At 39.3% G+C, this 25,209-nt stretch overlaps 1 protein-coding gene across 1 annotated transcript; it reads right to left on the bottom strand.

Annotated features, from left to right (window-relative positions):
* Nucleotides 1-32: 32 nt before the first annotated feature.
* On the bottom strand, nt 33-24,089 carry CYorf15A (chromosome Y open reading frame 15A). The gene is made up of 4 exons (NM_001145041.1): nt 23,997-24,089; nt 2,887-3,184; nt 630-721; nt 33-135 (listed from the first exon to the last, which is right to left on the bottom strand). The coding sequence occupies exons 2-4, from the start codon at nt 3,167-3,169 to the stop codon at nt 115-117; spliced, it is 396 nt and encodes a 131-aa protein (NP_001138513.1). The 5' UTR covers nt 3,170-3,184; nt 23,997-24,089; the 3' UTR covers nt 33-114.
* Between the last annotated feature and the right edge of the window lie 1,120 nt (nt 24,090-25,209).

The following is a 25,209-nucleotide window of genomic DNA, read 5'->3' as shown; positions in this document are numbered from 1 at the left end:
TATCTTTTTCATTATTTGCTTTACAAAGGCTGGTAGGGTTTCCCTGTTGAGAATGTTTCTACAGTCTCTGAAAAAAGAATTTTGTTTCAAATCATATAGGTCAAAATAACTCTTCTATAGAAGAGGTGAATTTTCCTGGAAAATGGAAAACAGAACAATGCTTGGCATATAGTAGATATTAAATAAATATTTCCTGAGCCACAGTACAATTTTACTAAACAATTTTATCTCACTCACAATTTTAATCAAGAATGGTTTAGAGCTTGAATCTGCAGAATTCCCTTGGGAAACGTTAAATACAGAAACCACTTCCTCCCAATTGTCAGGAATCTTAAGCATACAAAAAACAACAACAACAAAAAAACAACTGCTGATCTAGAATACTAAGGCTGACTTTTAGGAAATTTGTTTCACATTTTAAAAAGTATTATAATGTTCTATATATCGTTTCATAAGATGAAGTCACACACGCCAATCATAAATACTAAAGAAAGGAGATTGTTTTCTTCAATTTTGTGATAAAATATCATTTTACATTTAAAGTTACATCAAAATAATATTTAAAAATCTTATCAAGCACACATATATTTTATTTTCTGTGGTCCTTTCTCCATTGAATAAATACTCACAAGATCAGCATATTTCTTACAAAGAGCTGCCAACTTCTCCTCTGGAGTCGAAAGAGTGTTTAGGGCTTGCATCAGTAATAACACTTCTTTTCCTGATGATTAATAAGATTTTAAAAAGTACCAGAAGAAGGTTGAAATCAATCCAATCTGTAAATTTTATGTAAACTTCTATGTTAAGACATTCAAAGTAAAATGTTATAGTTCTAATTAAAAACAGACTGACCTATTAAATTCAGGGAACTTCTGAAAATTTAGCAGGTACTTCCTCTAGCCTTAACAATTTCTTAATTTACCAAGTACCACTACTAGCCATTTAGCCCTTAAACGTAGTGAAAGGTAATTACTGCAAGTTTAAGAACTACTCTTGCCTAACCAGTATTTAGGTTAAGATATGTAAAAGGGCAAGGAATAAGGCTTCCTGCTAGGGAAGGGCAACTATAGAAGGATATTCAGTTACTATTCACTGCCTAAGATGCTCATAACTCTTTGTAATATGTAACTTTTGCTATAAACAACTTAAACAAGTTATGATAGTTTTGGGATGATCTACTAAGCATATTCTGGGTGTTAGGTTTAGATCAAAGAAAAGGAAGTCAAAATGGCTCTTCCCTTGAGGAAACGTCTTAAAAGAGTACTATAATAATTTTGGAAGGGACAAGCAAGTAGCTGAAATTCAGTCAAATGGTGCTTCAAAATACATAATAAGGTTCTACTGGTAAAGATGGAGATAGGTACCTTTTGATTTGTTCTCTCTCATATATAACACAGTTCTTTAAAAAAATAATCTTCAGAAAACCTTGACTTTTAGTATGCTTTACAGAGTACTGTAGGTTGAGGGAAAACAGGCTGACTTCAAATAATACTTTTGTATGCACATAAAATTTTAGTACTAAATTATTTTCTCATTCACAGCAAAGTCAACTAAGAAAGAAATGCTGGGCAGGGTATAGTAGCTCACACTTGTAATCCTGACACTTGAACAAGCCAAGGCCAGTATACGTAGCCAACATACACTGCTACAGGACAGTATACCAAGACCAGCCTGAGCAACAGAATGACAGCCCATCTCTACAACAAAATAAAAATAAAAATTTAGCCATGAGTGGTGTTGTATGCCTGTTGTTCCAGCTACTCTAGTCTGAAGTGAGAGGATCACGAGCCCAGGAGTTTAAGGCTGCCATGAGCCATGATCGTACCGCTGTACTCCAGCCTGGGTGATAGAGAAAGACCCTGTCTCTCTAGAAAAAAGAATAAATAAACATTGTTATTGATTGTGTATGCGTAAAAAACAACTATAACATAACTGGCATTTTCATAAAGATTTTCATTTAAAGCTTTTTAAACAATTTTAACTTCAAGCTATATATTTTACACATATATTTGGGGCTATCAGTTTTGAAGATATCTGTCTTATTTTCAAGGAATTACAATTACTTTATATATTACTATACATTTTTTAGTTTTCCCGGGTAACAGAAAATGGATTAAGAATAAAAATTGCAAGTTTCAGTCATATATATAAGACACTTATCAGTGTATATGTTAGTATAATAAGGATGAAATACTGATGACAACTATTAAGGTATTTCAGATTTCTGTCATGAAATTTGACATATCATATTCTTAATCCTAATCATCAAGCTAACAGAGTGAAAGATATAAAATAAATTCTAAAAATCAGTCTTATTTAACTGTTTCTAAACTACAGATAGCATTATGTCCTCTCTAAATTTCAGTGAATAATCTTTTAAGCAAAATATGCATACATATTGTTTTCACACTAATTATTAGGTCATTTTCAAAGATACAAAAAGCAAGGTAAATCAAGCTATATATTTTACACATATATTTGGGACTATCAGTTTTGAAGATATCTGTCTTATTTTCAAGGAATTACAATTACTTTATATATTACTATACATTTTTTAGTTTTCCCGGGTAACAGAAAATGGATTAAGAATAAAAATTGCAATGACATCAATTGCATTGACATCAAATTGGCCTCAAAGTTTCTTAAAACATAAGTTCCTGTTATACAGAGAAATAACTAAGTTTCTTATAAATGGGCTTATTTTGCTATTTTTGTTCCCTACGGACAACTGGAGATGATAGGTGGACTAAACCAACTGAAGAAACAAGTTTACTAGGCAACATTTACCTCCAAACAGGCCAAGTTCATAATCACTCATGCTGCAGAAAATGTAAAACAAAAAGACTAGTATGTGACAACATCCAATCATAGACCAGAGATCGTTACCTAAGACTTTTTCTTTGTTCCTGCTGCATTGTAAATCTTGTTGACCACGGGGAGGGGCTACTTCTTGCTCAGGAAGCTCCTTTCTTGACTCTTGAGTGCAGTGCACTGGGCTCACCCAACTCCTGTTCTTTGTTATAAAGTCACTGCCTTCTCTGTCTTCCAACAAATGCTTATTACTTGTGGCACTGTAATTTGAGTCTTGATGTTGAAGAATATCATTTGATTCAGAGTTACACAACATATCTGCTTTCTCTCTTAGCCCACAAATTCCAGCTTCTTCCATTATGCTATTCACAAACTAGAGGGAAGGAGAGTAAGCAAAAAAGTTGAAGAAAGAGTTAAATGTTATCAAGCAAAGAAAACCAAACAGTGCTAAAAAGTTCAATTTTCCATACCTCTATGCTTTTGTACATTTTGTATATCTGACAATCAACAAGCAGGTCATAAAGATTAACAGGTTTTTTTTTGCTTTTCATAGAGGTTTGTAAAGTAACACTACTACTTTTTTTTTTTTTTTTTTTTTTTTTTTGAGATGGAGTCTCACTCTGTCACCCAAGCTGGAGTACAGTGGCCTGATCTTGGCTCAATGAAAGCTCTGCCTCCCAGGTTCACACCATTCTCCTACCTCAGCCTCCCCTCTAGCTGGGACTACAAGTGCCTGCCATCAAGCCTGGCTAATTTTTTGTATTTTTAGTAGAGACGGGGTTTCACCATATTAGCCAGGATGCTCTCAATCTCCTAACCTCGTGATCCGCCTGCCTAGCCTCCCAAAGTGCTGGGATTACAGGCGTGAGCCACCATGCCCAGCCAAGTAACACTACTTCCTAACAATCTAAAGTAAATATGGTAGTTTCTAATTTCACAAAGAGGTGACCTAACTGCAAAGTATAAAGATATTAAAATTAGGAGGTTGAAGATGGACGAATAGGAACAGATCCAGTCTGACACGCCCAGCATGAGCGACACAAAAGACAGGTGATTTCCGCATTTCCAACTGAGATAGCAGATTCATCTCACTGGGGCTTGTCAGAGAGTGGGTGCAGCCCACCGGGCAGGGCGGGACATCGCCTCATCCGGGAAGGGCAAGGGGTCGGATAATTCCCTTTCCTAGCAAAGGGAAGCTGTGACAGAAGGTACCTAAAAAATTGGGACACTCTCACCCTAATACTGTGCTTTTCCAACGGCCTTAGCAAACTTGTACACCAGGAGATTATATCCCATGCCTGGCTCGGAGGGTCCCACACCCATGAAACTTCGCTCACTGCTAGCACAGCAGTCTGAGTTCGAACTGCAAGGCAGCAGCGAGGCAGGAGGAGGGTCTGCCATTGCTGAGGCTTGAGTAGGTAAACAAAGTGGCTGGGAAGTTCAAACTGGGTGGAGCTCACCATAGCTCAAGGAGGCCTGCCTGCCTCTATTGACTCCACTTCTGCGGGCAGGGCATAGCTAAACAAAAGGCAGAAGAAACTTCTGCAGATTTAAACATCCCTGTCTGACAGCCTCGAAGAGAGTAATGGTTCTCCCAGCACAAGTTTGAGATCAGAGAAAAAACAGACTGCATCCTCAAGTGGGTCCCTGACCCCAGAGCAGACTAACTGGTAGACACCTCCAGTAGGGGCTGACTGACACCTCATACAGCCATGTGTCCCTGAGACAAAGCTTCCCAAGGAAGATCAGGCAGCAACATCAGCCCTTACACATTTGCTGTTCTGCAGCCTCCGCGGGTGATACCCAGGCAAACAAGGTCTGGAGTGGACCTCTGGCAAACTCCAACAGACATGCAGCTGAGGGTGCTGACTGTTAGAAGGAAAACTAACACTCTTGTGTGTCTCTCCCAAAGACAGTAAGCCTGCTAAATTTGCTTTCCTAGCTAGTCAACTCAGATGATTTGATTGCCATTCAATGGATGTCCCAGCTCCCAAACCTTCCCAATTAATTATCGCTGGATGTCTTCCCCGACTCCTGCAATCATTATTTAGTCATTCTACGGAGAGACAAATGCCATCCAGCTTGTGTTACATAGAGAAAGGGAAAGTGACTGATTGGTCTAAGTTAGCTCCTGCAAAAAAGACTCACTTTAATTATTCACTTAATAATTATTCACTTAGCCAGCCAAGGAGCCATGCTAAAGCACAGTAACCCTGTGGTCACTTGAACACAGACATAGGTCCAGCATAGGGGACCTCAATAATCATAAACATGTTATTTGCAGACACACCACACATGCCTCCCAGGTGGAAGACAGGTATTAATATTAGAAAACACTATGACTACTACGTCATATGTAGTTATAACAGATCTTCAAGTGTTTAAGGATACAAAGTAGATTATGTAACCCTAAAAACAACTGTGAAGTGCTCTCCACAATGAGGTTATCGTTGCTTATTTGTTGAAGCCCCCAAAAGGGACAATTGACTCATTTACATGCACACTGAAGTACTTATCCCTACAATGGGAGTCACTCAGTCACAAAAGTATAATATGTCTGAGATTTAACTACTAAACTTATGAGATAAACTGAACAGATCTGGTCTTAGCCTATGATGGTCAGATTAAATACCATTGCCAATGAAGTTATATAATCAAAGGAAAATTGAACAGAAGTCAGTATGGTGTTTCTGCTATTTTAGGCGCAGAGATACAGAGCACTTTTGTTCCATACTATTTTTTCAAGGATTCCTGTATACCAAGCAGCCTTAGAAAAAAATAAAAATGCTATTACATCTATAAGCAAAGAGTAGGTTTGCTTACTACCTGTGTAAGATTACAATAAGTGGCATTTCACCAGGGAACTGGTTACCCATTTTCTCTGGGATTCCTCGCTCTTCAAGAGAAAATTTTCTCTTTTTTTTTGCCCATCAAACCTCCACTCTTAACCTCATTTCTGGTGTGTCTGAGCCCTGGATTTCCTTGGTGTGAGACAACGAACCTCAGGAATAAATCTCCGCGGAGCAAGATGGCCGAATAGAAACAGCTCCAGTCTCCAATTTCCAGCGCGAGCAAAATTGAAGACCGGTGATTTCTGCAGTTTCAACTGAGGTACTGGGTTCATCTCACTAGGGAGTGCCGGACAACCGCTGCTGGTCAGCTGCTGCAGCCCCACCAGCAAGAGCTGAAGCAGGGCGAGGCATCGCCTCACCTGAGAAGCCCAAGGGGGAAGGGAATCCCTTTTCTTAGCCAGGGGACTGAGATACAAAACACCTGGAAAATCGGGTAACTCCCACCCCAATACTTCGCTTTAAGTAAACGGGCACACCAGGAGATTATATGCCACACATGGCCGGGAGGGTCCCACGCCCACGGAGCCTCCCTCATTGCTAGCACAGCAGTCTGCGATCTAACCGCAAGGCAGCAGCAAGGCTGGGGGAGGGACGCCCACCATTGCTGAGGCTTAAGTAGGTAAACAAAGCCTCTGGGAAGCTCGAACTGGGTGGAGCTCACAGCAACTCAGGGAAACCTGCCTGTCTCTATAGACTCCACCTCTGGGGATAGGGCACAGCTAAACAACAACAACAACAAAAAGCAGCAGAAACCTCTGCAGACTCAAACGACTCTGTCTGACAGCTTTGAAGAGAGCAGTAGATCTCCCAACACGGAGGCTGAGATCTGAGAAGGGACAGACTGCCTGCTCAAGTGGGTCCCTGACCCCTGAGTAGCCTAACTGGGAGACATCCCCCACTAGGGGCAGTCTGACACCCCACACCTCACAGGGTGGAGTACACCCCTGAGAGGAAGCCTGCAAAGCAAGAATCAGACAGGTACACTTGCTGTTCAGCAATATTCTATCTTCTGCAGCCTCTGCTGCTGACACCCAGGCAAACAGGGTCTGGAGTGGACCTCAAGCAATCTCCAACAGACCTACAGCTGAGGGTCCTGACTGTTAGAAGGAAAACTATCAAACAGGAAGGACACCTACACCAAAACCCCATCAGTACGTCACCATCATCAAAGAACAGAGGCAGATAAAACCAAAAGAGATGGGAAAAAGCAGGGTAGAAAAGCTGGAAATTCAAAAAATAAGAGCGCATCTCCCTCGGCAAAGGAGTGCAGCTCATCGCTAGCAACGGATCAAAGCTTGACGGAGAATGACTTTGACGAGATGAGAGAAGAAAGCTTCAGTCCATCAAACTTCTCAGAGCTAAAGTGCAAAGGAGTGCAGCTCATCGCTAGCAACGGATCAAAGCTTGACGGAGAATGACTTTGACGAGATGAGAGAAGAAGGCTTCAGTCCATCAAACTTCTCAGAGCTAAAGGAGGAATTACGTACCCAGCGCAAAGAAACTAAAAATTTTGAAAAAAGAGTGGAAGAATTGATAGCTAGAGTACTTAATGCAGAGAAGGTCATAAACGAAATGACAGAGATGAAAACCATGACACGAGAAATACGTGACAAATACACAAGCTTCAGTAACTGACGCGATCAACTGGAAGAAAGAGTATCAGCGATTGAGGATCAAATGAACGAAATGAAGCGAGAAGAGAAACCAAGAGAAAAAAGAAAAAGAAATGAACAAAGCCTGCAAGAAGTATGGGATTATGTAAAAAGACCAAATCTACGTCTGATTGGGGTGCCTGAAAGTGAGGGGGAAGATGGAACCAAGTTGGAAAACACTCTTCAGGATATCATCCAGGAGAACTTCCCCAACCTAGTACGGCAGGCCAACATTCAAATCCAGGAAATACAGAGAACGCCACAAAGATACTCCTCGAGAAGAGCAACTCCAAGACACATAATTGCCAGATTCACCAAAGTTGAAATGAAGGAAAAAATCTTAAGGGCAGCCAGAGAGAAAGGTCGGGTTACACACAAAGGGATGCCCATCAGACTAACAGAAGATCTCTCGGCAGAAACTCTACAAGCCAGAAGAGAGAGGGGGCCAATATTCAACATTCTTTAAGAAAAGAATTTTCAACCCAGAATTTCATATCCAGCCAAAATAAGCTTCATAAGTGAAGGAGAAATAAAATGCTTTACAGATAAGCAAATGCTTAGAGATTTTGTCACCACCAGGCCTGCCTTACAAGAGACCCTCAAGGAAGCATTAAACATGGAAAGGAACAACCAGTACCAGCCATTGCAAAAACATGTCAAAATGTAAAGACCATCGGGGCTAGGAAGAAACTGCATCAACTAACGAGCAAAATTACCAGTTAATATCATGACGGCAGGATCAAGTTCACACATAACAATATTAACCTTAAATGTAAATGGACTAAATGCTCCAATTAAAAGACACAGACTGGCAAACTGGATAAAGAGTCAAGATCCATCAGTCTGCTGTATTCAGGAGACCCATCTCACATGCAGAGACATACATAGGCTCAAAATAAAGGGATGGAGGAAGATCTACCAAACAAATGGAGAACAAAAAAAAGCAGGGGTTGCAATAGTAGTCTCTGATAAAACAGACTTTAAACCATCAAAGATCAAAAGAGACAAAGAGGACCATTACCTGATGGTAAAGGGATCAATTCAACAGGAAGAGCTAACTATCCTAAATATATATGCACCCAATACAGGAGCACCCAGATTCATAAAGCAAGTCCTTAGAGACTTACAAAGAGACTTAGACTCCCATACAATAATAATGGGAGACTTCAACACTCCACTGTCAACATTAGACAGATCAACGAGACAGAAAGTTAACAAGGATATCCAGGAATTGAACTCAACTCTGCACCAAGCAGACCTAATAGACATCTACAGAACTCTCCACCCCAAATCAACAGAATATACATTCTTCTCAGCACCACATCGCACTTATTCCAAAATTGAGCACATAATTGGAAGTAAAGCACTCCTCAGCAAATGTACAAGAACAGAAATTATAACAAAATGTCTCTCAGACCACAGTGCAATCAAACTAGAACTCAGGACTAAGAAACTCAATCAAAACCACTCAACTACATGGAAACTGAACAACCTGCTCCTGAATGACTATGGGTACATAACGAAATGAAGGCAGAAATAAAGATGTTCTTTGAAACTAATGAGAACAAAGATACAACAAACCAGAATCTCTGGGACACATTTAAAGCAGTGTGTAGAGGGAAATTTATAGCACTAAATGCCCACAAGAGAAAGCAGGAAAGATCTAAAATTGACACTCCAACATCACAATTAAAAAGAACTGGAGAAACAAGAGCAAACACATTCGAAAGCTAGCAGAAGGCAAGAAATAACTAAGATCAGAGCAGAACTGAAGGAGATAGAGACACAAAAAACCCTCCAACAAATCAATGAATCCAGGAGTTGGTTTTTTGAAAAGATCAACAAAATTGACAGACCGCTAGCAAGACTAATAAAGAAGAAAAGAGAGAAGAATCAAATAGACGCAATAAAAAATGATAAAGGGGATATCACCACCGACCCCACAGAAATAAAAACTACCATCAGAGAATACTATAAATACCTCTATGCAAATAAACTAGAAAATCGAGAAGAAATGGATAATTTCCTGGACACTTACACTCTTCCAAGACTAAACCAGGAAGAAGTTGAATCCCTGAAGAGACCAAGAGCAGGCTCTGAAATTGAGGCAATAATTAATAGCCTACCAACGAAAAAAAGTCCAGGACCAGACGGATTCACAGCTGAATTCTACCAGAGGTACGAGGAGGAGCTGGTACCATTCCTTCTGAAACTATTCCAATCAATAGAAAAAGAGGGAATCCTCCCTAACTCATTTTATGAGGCCAACATCATCCTGATACCAAAGCCTGGCAGAGACACAACAAAAAAAGAGAATTTTAGACCAATATCCCTGATGAACATCGATGCAAAAATCCTCAAGAAAATACTGGCAAACCAGATTCAGCAGCACATCAAAAAGCTTATCCACCATGATCAACTGGGCTTCATCGCTGGGATGCAAGGCTGGTTCAACATATGCAAATCAATAAACATAATCCAGCATATAAACAGAACCAAAGACAAGAACCACATGATTATCTCAATAGATGCAGAAAAGGCTTTTGACAAAATTCAACAGCTCTTCATGCTAAAAACGCTCAATAAATTCGGTATTGATGGAACGTACCTCAAAATAATAAGAGCTATTTATGACAAACCCACGGCCAATATCATACTGAATGGGCAAAAACTGGAAAAATTCCCTTAGAAAACTGGCACAAGACAGGGATGCCCTCTCTCACCACTCCTATTCAACATAGTGTTGGAAGTTCTGGCTAGGACAATCAGGTAAGAGAAAGAAATCAAGGGTATTCAGTTAGGAAAAGAAGAAGTCAAATTGTCCCTCTTTGCAGATGACATGATTGTATATTTAGAAAACCCCATTGTCTCAGCCCAAAATCTCCTTAAGTTGCTGATAAGCAACTTCAGCAAAGTCTCAGGATACAAAATTAATGTGCAAAAATCACAAGCATTCTTATACACCAGTAACAGACAAACAGAGAGCCAAATCATGAATGAATTTTCATTCACAATTGCTTCAAAGAGAATAAAATACCTAGGAATCCAACTGACAAGGGATGTAAAGGACCTCTTCAAGGAGAACTACAAACCACTGCTCAGTGAAATAAAAGAGGACACAAACAAATGGAAGAACATACCATGCTCATGGAGAGGAAGAATCAGTATCGTGAAAATGGCCATACTGCCCAAGGTTATCTATAGATTCAATGCCATCCCCATCAAGCTACCAATGAGTTTCTTCACAGAATTGGAAAAAAACTGCTTTAAAGTTCATATGGAACCAAAAAAGAGACCACATTGCCAAGACAATCCTAAGTCAAAAGAACAAAGCTGGAGGCATCACGCTACCTGACTTCAAACTATACTATAAGGCTACAGTAACCAAAACAGCATGGTACTGGTACCAAAACAGAGATATAGACCAATGGAACCGAACAGAGCCCTCAGAAATAATACCACACATCTACAGCCATCTGATCTTTGACAAACCTGAGAGAAACAAGAAATAGGGAAAGGATTCCCTATTTAATAAATGGTGCTGGGAAAATTGGCTAGCCATAAGTAGAAAGCTGAAACTGGATCCTTTCCTTACTCCTTATACGAAAATTAATTCAAGATGGATTAGAGACTTAAATGTTAGACCTAATACCATAAAAACCCTAGAAGAAAATCTAGGTAGTACCATTCAGGACATAGGCATGGGCAAAGACTTCATGTCTAAGACACCAATAGCAATGGCAGCAAAAGCCAAAATTGACAAATGGGATCTCATTAAACTAAAGAGCTTCTGCACAGCAAAAGAAACTACCATCAGCGTGAACCGGCAACCTACAGAATGGGAGAAAATTTTTGTAATCTACTCATCTGACAAAGGGCTAATATCCAGAACCTACAAAGAACTCAAACAAATTTAGAAGAAAAAAACAACCCCATCAAAAAGTGGGCAAAGGATATGAACGGACATTTCTCAAAAGAAGACATTCATACAGCCAACAGACACATGAAAAAAATGCTCATAATCACTGGCCATCAGAGAAATGTAAATCAAAACCACAATGAGATACCATCTCACACCAGTTAGAATGGCGATCATTAAAAAGTCCGGAAACAACAGGGGCTGGAGAGGATGCGGAGAAATAGGAACACTTTTACACTGTTGGTGGGATTGTAAACTAGTTCAACCATTATGGAAAACAGTATGGCGATTCCTCAAGGATCTAGAACTAGATGTACCATATGACCCAGCCATCCCATTACTGGGTATATACCCAAAGGATTATAAATCATGCTGTTATAAAGACACATGCACACGTATGTTTATTGCGGCACTATTCACAATAGCAAAGACTTGGAATCAACCCAAATGTCCATCAGTGACAGACTGGATTAAGAAAATGTGGCACATATACACCATGGAATACTATGCAGCCATCAAAAAGGATGAGTTTGTGTCCTTTGTAGGGACATGGATGCAACTGGAAACCATCATTCTTAGCAAACTATCACAAGTACAGAAAACCAAACACCGCATTATCTCACTCATTGGTGGGAACTGAACAATGAGATCACTTGGACTCGGGAAGGGGGACACCACACATCAGGGCCTATCATGGGGAGGGGGGAAGGGGGAGGGATGCATTGGGAGTTATACCTGATGTAAATGACGAGCTGATGGGTGCTGACGATTTGATGGGTGCAGCACACCAACATGGCACAAGTATACATATGTAACAAACCTGCACGTTATGCACATGTACCCTAGAACTTAAAGTATAATCATAATAATAAATTAATTTAAAAAAAGATTACAATAAGTTTAGCAGCTTATCTCATTACCTTACATTTCTTCTGGAGACTCTACGGGAGCATATGTGCCCTAGCCTCTCCCACAGACTAACAATATTAGAAAATTAGATTTTTAAATATTAGTTAGAGGCTGCCTGCATTTCTTAGATCTCTGATTCCTCTATCTTCAAAACTAGTAATGACAAGTCCAGTGCTATGCATAACGCCATCCCTCTGGTTGACTCTTCTGCCTTCTTTTTTCATTTAAAAAGATTCTTGTGATTTCATTGGGCGCAGCCAGATAGCCCTACATAATTTTCCTCTCTCAAAATCCTAACTTTAAACAACGTCTACAATAGCACCTTTTCCCAATATGATAATTCACAGCTTTCAGGACTTAAAACATGGTCGTCTTTGGGCAGTCAGTATTCTGTCTACCACATTGCACAGTATAAAAAGTTTCAGGTTCTGTAAGCTCATGATTTGTCTTCTATTTTGTAAATATTGTTTGGTTCGCAACACATCAACTTATAGGAAATTGAGGTTCAGGACAGAGGTGCAAATGTGGACACAGTGGTAGATGCCATTGTGAAAAACTATTGTTTCAGCTGGACGAAGTGGCTCACACCTGTAATCTCAGTACTTAGGAGGCTGAGGTGGGCGGATCACGAGGTCAGGAGATGGAGACCATCCTGGCTAACAGAGTAAAACTCCAATTCTATTAAAAAATACCAAAAAATATTATCTAGGCCTGGTGGTGGGTGCCTGTACTCCGAGCTACTCAGTAGTCTGAGGCAGGAAAATAGCATGAACCCCAGACGCAGAGCTTGCAGTGAGCCGAGATCGCGTCACTGCCCTCCAGCCTGGAGGGGTTAATATTGTACTTCCCTTGTGCGTAGGTTTTTCTACGGCCACAGTCTGGATTTCTAGTAACTATAACTTTGACTTCCATTCAGTCATCCCCTACTCACAGTACATGGTTTGTTCAGAAATGTGAGATGCTAATGGGATGAGATTATCTATAAACCTTTCAGAGTTCCATTATGTTCTCCTCTCTTGCTTGTGTGGGCCATCAAAGGGTGGCCCATCATAGGGAGACTTTTTGGTCAGTATCCTTGTGATCCAGAACTAGGTCAGTCACAGGGGAAAACAGGTAGCTGGGTCCCCATCCCCATTCTGCACCTGTATTTGCCAGCGACAGAGCGAGACTCCATCACAAGAAAAAAAAAAAAAAAAAGAAAGTATTGTTTCAATAGCTCTGTCAATATCCACAAACTATGGCAATCTTATTAATTTGCAAATACAATTTCTGATCCTTCATACTTCTTTTTTTATTATTATAGTTTATGTTCTGGGGTACTTGTGCAGAACGTGCAGGTTTATACATGTGTACACATAGGTATACACATGCCATGGTAGTTTGCTGCACCCATCAACCCATCATCTACATTAGGTATTTCTCGTAATGTTATCCCTCCCCTAGGATCACACCCCTGACAGGCCCTGGTGTGTGATGTTTCCCTCTCTGTATCCATGTGTTCTCATTCTTCAACTTTCACCTATGAGTGAGAACATGCAGTGTTCGGTTTTCTGTTCTTGTGTTAGTTTGCTGAGAATGATGCTTTCCAACTTCATCCATGTCCCTGCAAAGGACATGAAGTCATCCCTTTTTTATGGCTGCATAGTATTCCATAGTGGCTATGTGTTACGTTTTCTTTATCCAGTCTGTCATTGATGGGCATGTGGGTTAGGTCCACATCTTTGCTATTGTGAATAGTGTCTCAATAAACATACAGGTTTTTATAATAATAATAGTACATAATATATGATAGTGTAATAGTTCTTATTACTATGGTTATCCTAAGGTCAGACATTTTACAGAAAATGAACCAAATAAGTATGGGAGGATAAACAATATAGTTATTCATTGCAATGATAAAAATCAAGCTTTCTAGTGAAAATTAGAATTTTGGAAAGTTCCAATCTGCATTAGTCTGGCAGTTTCCCACTCTTTGAAGACTTTTCCGATAAGGGTAGTAACTAATATTGACAAATCTCATTTTCTAGTATTGTAAACCATCTGAAAGATCTATACAACTCAGTGAACCAGTGTTTCCAAATGACAAACATTACAAAATTACTGAAAGGCATAAAATTCACTTAAAACATAAAAAAAGATTACTGAAGTTTAATATAACACAGAAAAGAGTTCACTGAATCCACATTACGGTCTTAAATTTTTTTTTTTTTTTTTTTCTGAGATGGAGTCTCACTTTGTCACCCAGGCTGCAGTGCAGTGGGGCAATCTTGGCTCACTGCAAGCTCCACTTCCCAGGTTCACGCCATTCTCCTGTCTCAGCCTCCCAAGTAGCTGGGACTACAGGTGCCCGCCACCACTCCTGGCTAATTTTTTGTATTTTTTAGTAGAGACGGGGTTTCACCACGTTAGATGGGATGGTCTCAATCTCCTGACCTAATGATCCACCTGCCTCAGTCTCCCAAAGTGCCCAGATTACAGGCATGAGCCACTGCACTCAGACAGTAATTTTTAACTAAAAGTATCCTAGGCCAAAAAGTTTGAGAAGTGCTACCTAAGTACAGCAGGGATATATAAAGAATCAAAGGAAAGACATCGTCTAGTGAAGTCCAGATGTTGGCACCTATTGTTAGGCAAATCCAGGGAAATGTGAAAAGTTTCACTTTCTTCTTAGCCAACTATACGTAAGATATAGGTCTCAAATTGCTAAGTGCTTGGCATATCAATTAATGCAAATGAGTGGTGACAGAGAATTCATATAAAGCATTTTCCCTTGTCCTTCATTGTTTGGCTCACTGTCATGAAGCCAGTTGTAACAGCATTTAATCTACTTTTTCATTTAATCTAGAGAAATAACTTATAGGCAGGTATGATAAACAGATAATCTCAGGATGAGCCAATTACAGTTTGTCCAGGGATATGAATCAAAGACATGGAAACATAAGAATAAATGATTATCAATAACTACAACATTCCAAAGAGTATGGTCTTTCAAGAGCAGAGTAAACATGGAGTTCTGATGGAGAATATAAAACTCCAACAAAGTAACATCCTAGGAGTTAGTACAAGTACCACCTCTAACAGCGAAAGTACCTGCAGTGATTGCTGTGGTACACAAACGAATACACAGAACTACTCACAGGTAAATTAGAAGAGAAATAGTCATTACTAAATTTAGGAATGAGGAAACCAAAAGAAGTCTAGAATTCGTAAAAGAGTTTCAGAAAGGGTAAATTATTATAGTTATGTTTAGTTTCATAATTTCTATAATACTAGTAGGTTCTCATAAAGTAATCCTCTATCTTAGATCACGTATATTGTTTGTCTTTTAAAGCATGCACAACTGCATTGTATTTACACTTAATACTTATGACTATTTTATCTACAAAACTGAAAGGGGTTACAACTAGTTCTAAAACTCTAACACTGTGATTATTTGCAAGTGGAGATATCTCTATGAATCTAAATGCTAACCTTGGCAGCAAAAGAATCAGGAAATCCAAAACCAAAGACTGTAATGCCCAAAGATGGTGAAATATGCTTTTGCTTTACCTGTTTTGGAAAAGGCCAACAACTGGGTCACTCAATTAGCATCGTCAAGTCATACATTTCTAGATTTCCAATGGTTCTCTACTTTTATAGATTACCTAAATGGAACTACTTGGTCACAATTTTATGAAGCTACACTTCCCCAGCTCCAATTAAACCAATAATAATAAGTTAAGAGACATCAAGCCTTTTATTTTTACACAGATCATTTTAACATATGTTGACACTATTGCAAGACTGATAGGAAAAACAAAACACTAAATCTCTTCTAAGTGTGCTCTTCTAAACTCTCAATACAGAATATTTCATCTCTGGTCACCAATATGTGAGGATTTCTCTCCATTCTTAGCAATTCTTCAGCAGACAACAAATGGGCAGCCTAGGATTCAATTTAATTCTGGTCACTAGTAACCTAGAAAGAATGAAAATCTCTACAATTTAAGACGTCAGTCCCACTAGACTGCCCCCATTTCAGATGTCAGCCACAGGGCTCATTTTGTAAACTATGCTGCCCTCAACCTCCGCCTTAGGTTCAATTAATTTGCTAGAGTTGCTCACAGAAGTTAGAGAAACGCTTACACTTACAGGGTTATTATAATGAATATTACAAAGGATACAAATGAAGAGCTAGACAGAAGAGATGCAAATAGTGAAGTATGTGGGAAGGAGCATGAGGCTTCCCTGTTCCAGGAACCTCTTGGACCCTTCACACATCAAGCTATCTGGAAGTTACCTCATTCACTAGGTTTTTACGAGGCTTCAGTGCATAGGCATAACTGACTACATTACTGGTGGCTGGTGATCAACTAAACCTTCAGCCCCTGGTGCCATCCCTGAAGAGTTTGGGATAAGACTGAAAGTCCCAATCTTCTAATCACAAGGTTAGTTTCTCTGGCAACTGGCTCCCATTCTGGGGCTAAGAACACACCAACAGTCACTTCATTAGAAAAAGATTCTCCTATCACCAGGAAATTCCAAGGGATTTAGGAGCTATTTGTCAAATGCTCCTATTACTCATGAAATTAGGAAGGTCATAAGAGCTTGTGTCAGGAACTGGAGGTCAAAGACTACATATTAGAAGAAAAAATTATCTTAGCGTCCCAACAACAAGGGTTTTAGGAGCTGTATGTTAGGAAAAGGGGGCAAGGACCAAATATATTTATTATTTCACAGAGGATAATCTGTTTTGTCTTTTTCAGTTTACAGAGGTTGTCTCCATTATTTGGTTTATATTCCTGCCTCCATCTTTAAAATCAACAGCAAAACATCCTCAGACCTCTCTCTCACTCTCTCTCTTTTCTCTCTTTTTCTGTGTCTCTCTGACATCTCCTTACTTTTTTTGGTGGGGGCAGTGGGAGCTATAAATTCTCCTTTTAATCTTCTTTCTTATTTTAAAATATTTTAAAAACAAATAAAACATATATTCCTGGGACACCTCTTTTTCTGACTGATCTTCCTGCCCTCCTCGTAAAAGAACTGTGATTGATTACACTCGTCCAATATAATCCAAGATAATCTTCCTATCTCAGGATCCTACTTTGTGACATGTGCAAATCAAGCTTTGCCAAGCAGGGCAACATATTCACAGGTACCAGAGATCAGGACATAAATATTATTTGACCAGTTGGGACATATTATTCTATCCACCACATATATGTTATTGCCTTTAATGTGGTTCACACTTCAATTCTTAAAAGAGAAACTCTCTTCCAAACTAATAGCACAACTTCTAGAATCAGCTCTCCACCAAACAATACTGCCTTGTGTGAGAACACAAAATGTATCATCTTCTCTAGCAAATATTATCATGACATATTAAAGGGGGAGTTGTGTACTGGAGTGAGGATCATTGAAGGCCATTTTGGAATTGTTACATTCTAAAAAAAATCCAAGGCAATGAAGATTAACAAAATTATCTTGGTGGCACAGAGAGACAACACGGGATATTTTATAAATCTGTCCCATCAACTCATCATCAACTCATAAAACTCACAGTTTTAAGTACCAACATAAATTCAACTAGGAAATGGGCTGAATCATAAAAACATAATCTCAGGGTCTGAGTGGATACTGAGGTCAACTAACATCTTTTTTTTCTTTTGAATATACTACCTGGTAAAATTTTAACACAGTTCACATGCACTTCTTTGAACAGTATATTAAATTTATATAATACTTTATATGTCTAAATGCGGTCACAGATACTATAGCATCTAAAAGTTACTTTGTACATCACATTAAGATAAAGGAAAAAAGAACTGGGAAGAGACAGAGAAAAGAGACAAAGGGATTTAATTTAGACATCAGGTTAAAACTTAACTTTATATAAGCAAAAATTGTCTAAATAAAGTACTTTGAAACTCCAGAATCTAATCAGAACTTACAATAACCAGGGGAATACTTGATTTAAAAAAAGAAGATACATTTCAGAAAGAGATCTGTAGCATTTTAATTTACCTGCCTACCATCCCTAATCTCTACCTTGAGGGCAACTATTAGGAAAGCAGCTAGTATTCCTGGTGTGAACTGCTGGTGCCACAGTAGGGAATATAAACATTGCTCTTAAAAACCGAGCTACGGTGGTGGGGTTGACTTGTCTAGTGGTTCCCCAGGGGAAGGCCACAGAAACTTCTCAGGGCTGTTGTGGCCTGCTGGTGAGATTTATTGAAGACAGTCACTAGAAGTAAGGAGTAAACAGAGGAAAAAAGTAGTACGTAGGCTAAAAAGCCTGAAGGGAAAGTAAGTGTGGGGAAAAGAGAGAGAGATCAGACTGTTACTGTGTCTATATAGAAAGAAGTAGACATAAGAGACTCCATTTTGTTCTGTATTTGAGATGCTGTTAATCTGTGACCCTATCCCCAACCTTGTCCTTGCAAGAGACATGTGCTGTGGTGACTCAAGGTTTAATGGATTTTGAGCTGTGCAGGATGTGCTTTGTTAAACAAGTGCCTGAAGGCAGCTTGCTGGTTAAAAGTCATCACCATTCTCTTAATTTCAAGTACCCAGGGACACGTACACTGCCAAAGTTTGCAGGGACCTCTGCCTAGAAAAGCTAGGTATTGTCCAAGGTTTCTCCCCATGTGATGGTCTGAAATATGGCCTCGTGGGAAGAGAAAGACCTGATCGTCCCCCAGCCTGACACCCGTGAAGGGTCTGTGCTAAGGAGGTCTAGTATAGAGGAAAGAAGGCCTCTTGGCAGTTGAGATAGAGAAAAGCATCTGTCTCCTGCTCGTCCCTGGGCAATGGAACATCTCGGTATCAAACCCAATTGTATGTTCTGTTTACTGAGAAAGGAGAAAACCGCCTTAGGGCGAAAGGTGGGAGTTGCTAGCGCAATGCTGCTCTTTATGCACTAAAAAGGTTTATGAAGATGTTTGATATCAGGGCACAGCACCTTTCCTTAAACTTATTCATGTCACAGAGATCTTTATTCATATGTCTTACTGCTGACCTTCTCCCTACGATGATCCTATTATCCTGTCACTTCCCTTTTTCTAAGATGGTAAAGATAATTATCAATAAATACTAAGGGAACTCAGAGACCGGTGCCGGCGTGGGTCCTCTGTATGCTAAGCACCAGTCCCCTGGGCCCACTTTTTCTTTCTCTATACTTTGTCTCTGTGTCTCATTTCTTTTCTCAAGTCTCTCATTCCACCTAACAAGAAACACCCACAGGTGTGGAGGGGCAGGCCACCCCTTCAATTAAGAGGCTGGAAAATAAATACACAAAAAAAGTTAAGGTTTTATAAAGGATTGAAAAATACCATGGGACCTACAAGGATACATGTATGTCCAAAGCAGGATGCACACTTAGAAAACCCTATGTTTTCTCCTCTGGCTGACCGTCAGGATGCACACAAGGCACCATCCTCCTTTGAGGAATTCCTTGGTTCCAGGCAGACCCCCATCCCACACCACCTGCAAATATCAAAATCTAAGAACACTCAATTCCCTTATATAAAATGTTATAGTATTTCCACAGCCTCCCATATACTTTACCCACAGCCTCCCATATACTTTAACTCTCGAGTACTCAGGATTAACTACCCACAGCCTCCCATATACTTTAACTCTCGAGTACTCAGAATACCTAATACCATGTAAATGCTATGTAAAGAGCTGTTATGCTGTATGGTTTAAGAGAAATTACAAGAAAAAAGTGTAAAAGTGTACGTGTTCAGTACAAATGAAACCATCTATTTTTAATTTTGCAAATATTTTCAATCCACAGTTGGTTGAATCTACAAAAGTGAAACTCACAGACACAAAGGGCCAACTGTGGTACTTAAGATAAGTTTTAAATTGCCCAGCCAATCAACTGGCTGAAGGCAGCCAATCTACAAAGACTGGAAGTTTTTACTGCTGTTTTTGTTTGTTCCAGGCTTTTCATAAAATTTAACTCACTAGCTGACCACAAACTAATGTAGAGACTTCTGAAACACACACATAACAAACAGTCTTCACAAAAGTAGTCTGGTCACTAAACAAACCCCAAAATTCACTAAAAAAAAAAAAAAAAAAAAAAAAACCCAGGAACCACAAACCCTGGTGAGTAGACAGAATCTGATTTCCAGTGTTATGACCAAGTATTCTCCAATGCCACTTCAAGACAGGGCCAAAGGGTATCTATGCTTTCTTTTGACCTAAGAATATTCAGGCTTTTCTCTCATCTACAGACCTCAAATTTTGTCTTACCATTGGTCATGCACTAAAATAGAGCACAGACTCTCTTTAACAGTTCATCTGAAGAACTGGTTTATCATGTGAGATACATTTCCTGCTCTCTGTTCTCCCTATTTGCTTGTTGAATTTGTCCTTAAATTTCTACTAATCCTGCTTATCCCTCCCTATGAAAGAAAAATATTTGGTTGATTTTAAGATGTTTAAGCTTCCTGAATTCAGTGTTCTCTTTAGTAGAACAATTTCTTTAATGTCTAAATCTGAATTTATTTGACAGTTACCATATGGTAATACTCAAAGCCTTTGGTTTCAAAAAAAAATTATAAGTCATGCAAAAAAAACAAAACAACAACAACAACAACAACAACAACAAAAAAAAAAAAACAGGAAAGTATGGGCAACGTACAGAAATAAAAAAAAAAAAAATTAAAAGAAAACATACTGGAGGCAGCCCAGGTTTTAGACTTATTAATGGTTTATAAACCAATGGTCATAAATATATTCAAAGAGCTAAGTGGGAAACCATGAACAAAGAGCTAAAGAAAATCAGGAAAACAGTAAGTGAACAAAATAATACATAAGCAACCAAATTAAATTCCCAAGCTGAAAAGTACAACAAAATGAACATTTTACTAGATGGGCTCAACACCAGATTTGAGCAGGCAGAAGAATCAACAAACTGGAAGCTAAGTCAACTGAAATTATACAGTCTGAGGAACAGAAAACAAAGGATAAATAAAAATCAACAGAGCTTAAAAGACCTTTGATACTCTCCAACATACAGAGACATGCCTACTACACACAACAGGAAGAGGAGGCAAAGAAAGGGGTGGGAAAGGATATCTGCAGAATAGCCAAAACCAAATTCACATTTGATGAAAATCATTAATTTGCACATCCAAGAAGCTCCAGGATCTGTCAAGTAGGAAAAACTCAAACACTATCCTTCAAAATAAAAGAGAAACTGAAATATTCCCAGATACACAAAAGCTGAAAGAATATACTACTAATAAATCTGCCCTACAAAAACAATGCAAAAGAGGGCCCTGTAGTCAGAAATAAAAGGACAATAGGCAATAATTCAAACATATATAGAGAAATAAAGAACAGTGGTAGAGATAAATATGTAGGTAAATATAAAAGTCAGCATTATTAAACTTGGGGATTGTAAGTTTTTTTGTATATGATTTAAAAAAGAAATTTATAAAACAAAATGATATTGACACACACGGTATAAAGATGTAACATGTGACAATCAGAAGGCAGAGTGCAAAACTATAAAGGAGCAAAGTTTCTGTACACCACTGAATCTAAGATTCAAACTAGTTTATCATAAACAATAAACCAATTCAAACTACTTTATTATACACTTGACCATAAGTCGTAAGAGAAAAAGATATTTCATCAAAATAATAAGCAAAAGAGAACTAAGACAATTACGCTAATATTACGTAAACAAAATAAACCTTAAGACATAATATTTTTAAAGAGACAAAGGATGCTATCCATTAATAAAAGGGTAATCCACCAAGTAGATTTAACAAATATTAATTTATATTCACTTAAGCCCAAAACATATTAAGCAAAAACAGACAAAACTTAAGGGACAGAAAGGCAGCACGAGAATAACAAAACTTAAAAAAAACCCATCTTCTCTAGTTTCTGACTTGTATTGTAACTTACCAAAGAATGACAGAGTCACTTTTCTTTTTAATTCACTTAAGATTTTTTTAAAACAAGACAAATATTATTTCTGCATCCTGGAAAAGAGGGGCAGATGTTTAGCTAAAATTAAGTAATTTTTATTTCCCAGTCAGTGACATAGAGGAAATAAAAAATAAAGGTGATAAGCAAGTAACCAAAAAGTGAATTTGTATATACAAAATATTCAACAATTTTTAAAAATAATAAAAAAAAATTAGCTATGTATTTCAATCCCATCTCAGTTGAATAACGAAAGAAAGTAACCCAACGCAAAAAGATGGCCAAAAACATGAGCAAAGAAGAAAAGAGTATGAGGTAAGTACAGAAAAGTAAGACAGAGATAGAAGTAAATTCTGCATATTCACAGCTAGCTGTTAACTAGAGCTCCGCTCTTCAAAGGACATTAACTTTAGTTTTAACATGGTCATTAAAAATGCTAGTTGATTAAACCTTTGTTTCTAATTGAAGGACTTTTTGTTTCATCCCAAGGAGCATAAACAAGAACTTACTGAGCTTATGTATTAAATTGCAATGTTTTATTATTACAGTTCTCTCGTGGGAGAAGCAAATACTGAAAATAAGTGTCATGTCCAAAGTGACAATGTTGACTCCCCCAGTAAGTTCAGGCAACAGTTTCTTTCTTAATTATGCACGTTCTGAACCTTTCTGTTAGAATACAAGGAGAGAAGAGGGGAGAGACAGAGAGAGAAAGATAATTGAGCAGTAACATCTTCCTGCGCAGACCAAAAATAAATAAATAAATACATCTGACCCTAAGCAAGTCTTCAAAACCTAACTTTGCTCAAGTGTAAATGTACTGTAAATCCGCTTTAAAAAGAGACATTTTGCTGAAATGTAAAATGAATCTTTTTTCCTCCTTTTTGAAGCTCATGAAACAGATTAGAAATTATTTCAACATTTCACAAAGGAATGATTTTTTGAGTACTGAAATGCATAATGAAGTAAGTGGTAAGGTAGGACGTTGAACATTTGAACATGTCTAAAATGAAAGAAAAATAAAGGGGGTTGAACCATTTTAGTCCATTTCTTTGCAGTTCTATATTTCAGGGTCCTGAAAGCTGTATATGCTACAGCGCCCTCCTTGTGCAAACTTTCCTAATCTTTAGGCACCAAACCCCAGAAGAAAAGGGATTTCAACTGTTTTAAACGCCGTCTTAATTTTGCGGTATTTAATGGAAACGATTTGAGTAAAGGAAGGAAAATGTTCTTGTGTCTCCAGGATTGAGAGATCAAAGACGCCGCACTTAAGTTTCTTCTCTGGCGTGCACAGCACAGAGAAACAGCAATGAAACAAAGAAGGGAGAAACGAAAAGAGAGCGGAGAGAGAGGAAAGGGGGGGGGGGGGGAGAGAGAGAGAGAGAGAGAGAGGTTTTGCAAGAGAAGTTGTCATACAATAATGGTGCCCAATTTAGATCGAGGTCCTCTGGCATCACTTCTCATCCTTGGCTGGAGATGTAGCTGTGCAGGTAGCGCCAAGTACTGAAGCCCCAGAGCCCAATCGGTCTCACCTACTGGCTGCGACCACTTGCCATCCGGTCCTGTGGCTGAGAGGGAAAGGAGACAGCGTAGCTAGGGGTGCAAAGCGCAGATCCAGCTACAAAGCCTGGCTTTCATACTGCGTAACAGTTTCACCTCAACTGGCGTAGCGCACCTCAATACTTTCTGTCACCAGCTTGAGAAGAGAACTAGCCTGTGAACCAAGTAAGCCCTAGACGGTGGTGACCGGTACCAGGAGTAGGGTGACGGCAGGGACAGGAAAGGGAACACCTGGTGCGTGGGTCCCCGTGGTGCCGGTCACTCGTGGCTTTCATACCTAGCTCGCCCTCGGGGTTGCATCCCTTCCCGCTGAGACCAGGGTGAGCCCTCAGCCATTCTTCTCCACCCCTCTGGACCGGAACCCACCCCAAAGCTGAGTTGCTTTCAGCCCTGTTTGGCACCAATCGTCTTGGCGCCGCCGCCGTTGCCTCTTCTGGGTATTACCTCTTTCCCTACTTCGCACGAGGTGACTTCAGCGGCAAAACTGGCAGAGTAGCATCACGGAAGCTCTTGGGCTTAAAGCCTGGCCCTATAACTCTGGTGACCAATCTCTACATGCCAAGTACCCCACGTGACCGGAGGAGGTTGACCTCCGACATCCACTCATCCTAACACTACCAACCTATCTTGGGGAGTGCCAGAGGGTGGGGAACATTAAATCCTGGTCTCGGCTTCTGGCGGAAAGAGCGCAAAGTGGCCGCGAGAACCTACGCCTGTTAAAGAACTACAAGTCCCAGCAGGCTGCGCGGCTCTCTGGAACTGCTCGGGATTGGAGTGTAATGCAGCATTCTAGGAAAGAGAGTATGTCTTCTGTGTGTGGCCAACTGGGATTTGTAGTTCCCAGGCTGGTGTTTCCCGTGTGGTAAGGTACTCATTACCGTGCTGGAAAGGTTTCGATTTTTATTCCAACCGTATTCTTCTGTTACAGAATGTACGAAATTAAGGACAAGTGATAGTACACATGAAGTCTATTTTCTTATTGCTTAATCTTATAAGGACGTCACCTGCTGTTCCTAGTCATCAATGATGTAGGGATAAAAAGTATATGACTTTAAAGTGTGGGTGCATTGGCTTTCAGAATATCAGTTTTTAAGCTGCGATGCCCACCCAGACTCCAGCCTGTCCAGTGCAATGGGGACCAGGTACTGTTCCCCGCTGACCCACACGGGCCTGGAACAACTCTCCGCAACAGTTTTCACCTAGTACATGTTAAATGGACTCCACTTTCTCCGCTATCCATTTCTTCCTTTCATTTTTACGTTTGTTAAGTCCACTTATTTTCCTTGATATGAACGGTTGGCAGTGGAGACGAGGGGGAATTCCCTGAAAAATATCACCTGCTTCTTTTAGATGCAATTACTCCCAGTCACCAAAACTTGGGAGATCAGGTAATTCATATACTATGCATTGCCTTGTTTTTAAATGTACAACTTACTAATTTTTCATATATATATATATATGTAATCCTGATGTGAGTGGTATTTGTGGCTAGTGGCTAGCTTCTTTTGCTTAAAATAACAGTTTTGTTTCCAAGGTCGTAGTATAACATCAATACAGTTAGCCCTTCTTATTAGTGGGT

The sequence above is a fragment of the Macaca mulatta genome, chromosome Y (assembly GCF_049350105.2).
Source record: "Macaca mulatta isolate MMU2019108-1 chromosome Y, T2T-MMU8v2.0, whole genome shotgun sequence".
NCBI lineage: Eukaryota > Metazoa > Chordata > Mammalia > Primates > Cercopithecidae > Macaca > Macaca mulatta.
Note: the sequence above shows the minus strand (reverse complement) of the source record. Positions and strands in the feature narration are given on the sequence as shown.